At 29.8% G+C, this 7040-nt stretch overlaps 1 protein-coding gene across 1 annotated transcript; it reads right to left on the bottom strand.

The window, feature by feature from the left end:
• Nucleotides 1-5961: 5961 nt before the first annotated feature.
• LOC125844684 (cyclin-dependent protein kinase inhibitor SMR13-like) lies at nt 5962-6417 on the bottom strand. The gene has a single exon (XM_049524002.1). The coding sequence runs from the start codon at nt 6336-6338 to the stop codon at nt 6039-6041; it is 300 nt and encodes a 99-aa protein (XP_049379959.1). The 5' UTR covers nt 6339-6417; the 3' UTR covers nt 5962-6038.
• Between the last annotated feature and the right edge of the window lie 623 nt (nt 6418-7040).

Here is a 7040-nt window from a genome sequence, read left to right as displayed (position 1 = left end):
ATATAATTGTATGAAAAAATAATTTTTAACCTATATATTCTATATACATAGTATAATTTTTTTACGAAAGACAGTTGACTGACCACCTGAGCTCTATATAGCTACGCCAACCTACGTATAATTTGGTTTGGGACGGTTGAGTATATAACTTATATTAATTAATCTTCTTTACTTAATGGAAATCAATCAACTTTATGTGACTAGTTTTTTTAAGTGGGCACGGAAGTTTGAAATATACTCCAAAATGATTAAATGTTTGGCATTAAAAAAAGCAATAAATTTGCATTTACGTGGTACTAAATTTGTCTTAAATCAATTTAATTTTTATGAAACAAGTGGTTGATAGTGATTCTCATGTGGGCTTTGGGACCATATAAATGAAAAATTAAATCATATTAATTTAATGGTACTTTTTATCACCTTAAATAAAGTAAATGACTTTTTATTTTATCTCTTTGTGACTAAATATTCTTTTGGTACATGTTTTAAAATTATTCAAGAAAATAGTAGAGTACTCATCATTTAGTATATCAAAATTATTTTTGTTTTGTTTCGTTGAATTGTCGAGTTATTATTAGGGATGGGATATTTTATTATATTATTATAGATTGAACATATATATATGGCCCATTATAAATTATTAGCTTTTATGATATTAATTATCCTAGCTGTCAGTCTAGTACTCATCAATTTCTTTGTCATATATGATGACATTTCTTTTTATTTTTCAGATGTCAAATATCATTAGCAAATAAAAGTGTAAAAACATATGTATCGATTAGTTGACAGATTAGATTGATACTCTAAATGAGACCATACTATTAAAAGAAGGTATCAAAAAACATACGAGAATCAAAGTTAACAAATATTCCGTCTAAGTCTTGAACCTACATTCTATGGCTTCGTTTCTCAGAAAATTCGTATAATGAAAGTAATAATTGAACTCTTGCAATATGTGGATAAAGTGAGCTACGATGAATGTGGTGAAATTAATTCTTATTCTGCACTTTCTTCTTGTTAGCTTAAAATTCGAATGAAAGGAAAAAACGAAATAAAAAAGAAATTTCATTCTCATGTCACATAAATAATTGAAATAATAAAACTTTGACGCATAACTAATTTAATTGAGTGTACCTACTACCTAGTCAATGACTTTGAATAGGTAATCACGAGTGTATAATTTAATTTCACAATTTTAATAAAGAGTAGAAAGGAAAATACTGGTTCTATAACGTGTTTAGGTGAATCATTTGAATAAATCACAATCATTACTGACCAACATTTACACTTTGTTCGAAGGGTTGTACCTGTAATGATCTGTTCCCATCGTTATAGAAAAGCCAATGGAGGAAAAATTTGGGGCTGGAATTTTTTTCCATAGTATCTTGAAATTTCCTAACCTAGTTCAGATATGGGCAAAATCGAAGTCTTTGAGGTGTAGGAAAATCTGGTAACAATCGGGTGAAGTAGTTGTGTTTTTTATTTCATGGGGGGATAGATAACTCGTTAAGGAATCCGTACGACTTTACGGAATTGAATTCGGGCGAGTAGAACTCCCGAAATCGATCTCAGCGTAAAGGGTATATTCTGAGCGTCGTGGGTTAGAGGTGTGTTGTGAAATGAGGATTTTGAAATTCTTTAATTAGCTCATTGTCTCGCGTAACCCGCTTTGGCGCTTGGTTTTGCCGCTCTGCGGGGTCGCTTCAGCGGGGTGACGGCCGCTGTGGCGGGCTCGACGCGACTTAAGGTCGTTAATAAATCCCTAAACGACCTTATTTGGCACTTTTCAATTTTTAGAGCTAAGGAACGAACCCCAGGCGACTCCTACTCATTTTTCACCATTCTTGAGGCTAAAGATAAGCTTTTCATTCTCCGAATTCGTTTTTCGATCCGTAGAACGTAATAGAATGGGTGAATATTGATGGGTAAGGGTTTGGTTATAGATTCTATGGTGGAAACAACCCTAAATTGGATAATTGAGATCATGGGTATGATCTAGGGTTCATAAAATTGTTATAGATTCATGTAATTAGTGATTGTTTATTGATTCTCGTATTAAATTGATTGTTTGTAGACCAAGAACAAGCGGAACGAATCCGAAACGGAAGGATCGAGTTTCTTAGGGTTTCAAGCTTGTTTCGAGGTAGGTGATGGTTGTGATTCTATGATTGTGTAATGTATGCTTGTTCTTGATTCATTATGATACTTGTATGTATGAATGTTGCATTATTGATCACACTTGTTGTAAATGAGTTAGAGGAATGATGAATGTCATGAATCATGACTTAAATGTATGATCTTGAAGATATACTTGTGATTGTGATTGTGGTGTGTGAATGAGATCGGTTGCCACGTTCCGGCATAACTAACTTGGATCAGTTGCCACGTTTCGGCATAAATATGGGATTGGTTGTCACATTTCGACATAACATTGGGATCGGGTACCACGTTTTGGTATGCTAACTGTTTAGGTTTGGGTTCCATAAGAGGACCAATGATTTGATATAAAATGTGAAGTTGTTCATTGTTCGTAAATGATGATAACATTGTATATGTTGATATATATGCATGTGTTTATAATGTTTTCTTGACTTGCTTATGTTGTACTTAGTGGGATAGCCGCGTGATCCTATCAGTACATTGTGGTTGTGTACTGATACTGCACTTGCTCTTATTTTTGTTGAGTACATGACATCTTCAAGCGGCTACTGACAGACCTCGCTTAGGAGATCAGTGATCGTCGTTCGAATTCAAGGGTGAGCTAATTCTTCCAGGCTGCCATGGAATTCTCTTTCGTCTATGTCCACCATTTTCGGACTGAGACATTTGTTCTAGTTAGTTGATTAGTTCGTTAGATTGGGGTTGCATCTCTTCTGGTTTAGATTTGATTCATTGTTAGATGTTTTGGTACATTGACTTTCAGTTTTAAGTTATTTCTTCTGCATTGTTTAGTTCTTGTTAGAATTTGTTGGAGTTTATGGGAACTCCCTATTTATTTCTTTAGTATTTAACTTGCTTTTGTAACTTAAATGCCTTAGTTTTTAGATTAGTTGCTTGGTTTGGGTTGTAGTAGTGGTTCTCCCACTGGAATGTTAGTATGGGTGCCAATCACGATGGTCTGGGTCGTGACTGTTACATATTGTTTCATAATGTATCATATTATATTATATTGTGATAGATTATATATTGTACTGTCTTGTTTTAGTGAATACAATGTTGTGATAAATTGTATCGTTCTTCGTCGTTGTATAATGTCACACGACTATAATTTGAATGATAAACCTACCAGAAAAGTAGAGACGGGGCAGAGATACTATGAAAAGGTAGGATAAAAGATGAAATATAGTTATTAAATAATAAATAAAGACAAAATGAAAAGAAAGTATTAAGGTAACGACGTGATCACACCAAATCGGTCGTTACATAAAATGTGTCTTTTCATGGTTACCTAACAATGAATTAAAACGATACGATACAATAGAACTTAACTAACAATCAAAACAAACATTGTATTTACACTAATAATACAATACAACGGATAACAACCATCCAAACAAGGTGTAAAGGGTTTGTGGGGTGGGGGTGCGGGGTGGTGGGGTTAACTCAAAACCAATAATAATATTTATATTAAATTAAGAAATAGAAATTTTGTGTTTATCAAATTAAATCATTTAACACATAGTTAAAACTTTAAATAACGTGTATTTTTACTTTAATTCGTAACTTCTAACATTTGATTTTTGGGTCAAGAAAGAAAAAGTTCATTAATTAGAATTAAATGTTTATGACTATTTTAAATTACAATTTGTTTTATCTAGTTTAACTGCATCGTCTAATTAGATTAAATAAGACAGAATAATACATTTTAAAGGATAAAAGAAGTAAAGTTCATTAATTAGAATTTCCCATTTTAGAGCCATTATTATTTTAAGTTAATAAATAATGCCAATTTTCTACCATATAGCTCCGTTGGTTTTGTTCTTCATTTTTAATGGTGAATTCAAGATTTTAAAGTCATCAATATTATACACATACTCATTTAATCTTATTTGCTAAAAAGAATTGAGGTAATTATTGAAGTATATCACACGGTTTCGATAAAAAAAACTCCAAAAAAAAAAGACAATAATTAAACTGCTGAAAAAACCATTAGTTTTGTTTTCCATTTTATTGGTTTACCCATTTAATTTAATTTAATTTTTTTTTTAAAAATCAGGGTAATTATTAAACCATACCACACAATTCTAGCAACAACAAAAGCTGAATTGTTTTATTTACCATTTTCAAAAAGTTTTATTTTATGTAAAACTAGATATAGAATAAAGACAAATAAACTCCACGTTGAGTGTAAAGTCTAGCGAGACAATAATAACAAATACACATGGTGTATTTCTTGTTCATATCAATAAATACATATAATATTTCTCCCTTCTTTTTTTTACATTTTAAAATAAAAATAGAATAAAAACAAATTCATCAATCCCAAAGTTATGTCATACAAAGTGTCAAACATGTTTATTAATTATTCCAACTTATTCCTGACTAAATTTAATTAGCACTAATCCAAAAGTTATTTTAAAAAATAATAATAAATAAAATATTACCTGTTTAGAATATTTGTTTTCCTCCTATAACTTTTTTATACCTGTTATTATTATCTATGGCTTCTTTTGCTTCAAAGAGATCATGTTATTTTCTATTTTTCCCCTTTTTGTTTGTTAGATCTAAAGTTTATTAGAAACAATTTATCTATCCTTATAAGGTAGAAATGAAATTGCGTAAATACCATTTTCTCTAAATTTCATGTCGTGAAATTTCACCAAGTATATTTTTATTTTTTCTTAGTCTTTAAATAAATAATTAATAATTTAGCAAAAATAATAACTTGTCTATTGTTATGGATTAATTTTTTTAAAATAGAGACCAGTATATTAAATTTATGAATTCTGAATATCAAAAAATGACTCATTAAATTCTAAATATGTAAATTATATACATAAAGAGAGTTATATTTATTAACAACAAACTTAAGTAAATGTTTCAACCCAAACAAAAGACTTTGACTAAATTTACTGAAATTTATCAAATCTGTAATGACTATAACTAAAACTTTATATAAATATAAAATTTTTATATATGTATCATATAACTTAAATCAAATAAATAAATAAAAAAGGAACTTCCCAAACTTCCTTCTAACAAAAGCAATTAACCAATTACCATTTCTAACTTTCTCCACTTCCCACAAAATCACCATTTTCCTAATCTCACATTTTTTTTTTTATTGATTTAGAGGCGAATTTAGAATAAATTCTGTTAATTTAATCAAATATATATATTTATTTCAAACTTACGAACTTCAACACTGAATTCACCTCTATAAAAGCTCGATAATCAAAAGAAAATAAGGCAAAAGATGAGAACTTCTCACAAAATGAAGTGTGGACACAAAATATAATATACAAAAAAATCGTTTTCAATAAACCTTAGACTCAAAAAAGAAACCAGTTCAAAAGAGTACAAAAAAGGAAAAAGAAAGGAAAGTGAAAACAACCTTCTCAAAACAGGAGGTTGGTATAGTACAGATAATAAATATATAACGAACTCAAACAAAAAACAATTGTATCATCATTAACTCATTAAAAATAAAACTGGTAAAACAGATAATCAATATATAATATTACCCAATTTTTTTTTAACAAATTTAAATAAAAACTTGATGCTTCATTGATTTATACCCATAATTCATATCTAAAATTACAACCATACTTGACATACTAAAACAAGAAAAAGAAAGGTTCAATAGATGCTATTAAATAATAATTAAAACTATTTTTTCCTTTTTAGTACTAGCTAGCTAGCAAATAACTTTCTAACGATACGATACGACACGATACAATAAATAAATGAAACTTGACCTTACTACTAATTCTAAAAACTACTAATAGAGCTAGACTCTTTACAATAACTTTTATCAATCAGTCAATTATGAGTTTCAAATATCAGATGATTATTTCTGAATAACATTTTTTATGAGTTTACATGCTACGTCTTCTTTTCATGATCTTGTTACAACCATTGTTAGCATCTTCTGCATTCCTGAAAAATGAATCGATTTCTTCCTCAGTAACCATGACGACAATCTCAAATCGCAATCTTCTCTTGCACAATGACCGATTTGCCCTTTTCGGTTTCTTAGGAGCACCAGGACAGTTAACAGCTTGGGGAATCCTACATGAAGGAGATTTTGGGGTTTTGCATTCATTTGGAAGAGGAGAGTTGATGTTTGGTGATTGGTTTTCTTGGAAATCTTTTGGGGTTTGGAGGTCTTTAGCCATGGTGAAATTAAGAGAGAGAAAGAAGAGAGCGAAAGTGATAGTTTGAAGAAAAGAAATGTATTTTTTATTTTTTGTTTTCATTTAGCGGTCTTAATTTATACTAGTGAAAAAATAGTAGGGATGGTTGGATTGCTTACATTTGGAGGAATATTGTGATGGTTAGGAATAAGACAAAAAAGATACATGTCAAGTATCACGATGGTATGTGAGATTTCTATCTGTACTATCATGTGAATCTCTTTTATCTAGCTATATTTATCTTATGTGTTCACACTATTTAAAAAACATTAATGATGGTTTTTTTTTTCAATTCTACCCTTATTTAAATTAATTAATGGAGTTTTACATGATTAAGAACCTACAAAAGAGTTAGAGTTGCTTCAAAGTATTTATAAAAGGGTAAGTTAGTAAAGATATATTTTATTCTCATAATTAACCTACTAAGGAGTTACGAGTATCACGCTAGTCTGTGAGTTTTCCTACTTGAACTATCACCAATTGTTTACCAAAATACACCTCAAAATTAATGAGTAAGTTGTTCTAAAGACAAATTTATGAGCAAATTAAATTGTCACGTGTGTGTTGATGATTGTATTCAAACACTTGATCTAGTCTACTTCGAGGTGTGTTTTGATAATTGATGATGGTTCAAGTAGAAAACACAAACACCCGATAACTCAACTATTAAACTCGCAAAAACAT

The sequence above is a fragment of the Solanum stenotomum genome, chromosome 11 (genome assembly GCF_019186545.1).
Source record: "Solanum stenotomum isolate F172 chromosome 11, ASM1918654v1, whole genome shotgun sequence".
Classification (NCBI taxonomy): domain Eukaryota; kingdom Viridiplantae; phylum Streptophyta; class Magnoliopsida; order Solanales; family Solanaceae; genus Solanum; species Solanum stenotomum.
This window is presented reverse-complemented; position numbering and strand designations above follow the sequence as displayed.

Coding starts and splice junctions, on each gene's coding strand:
- LOC125844684 (XM_049524002.1), bottom strand. CDS start 6,338: ATGGCTAAAGACCTCCAAACCCCAAAAGATTTCCAAGAAAACCAATCA.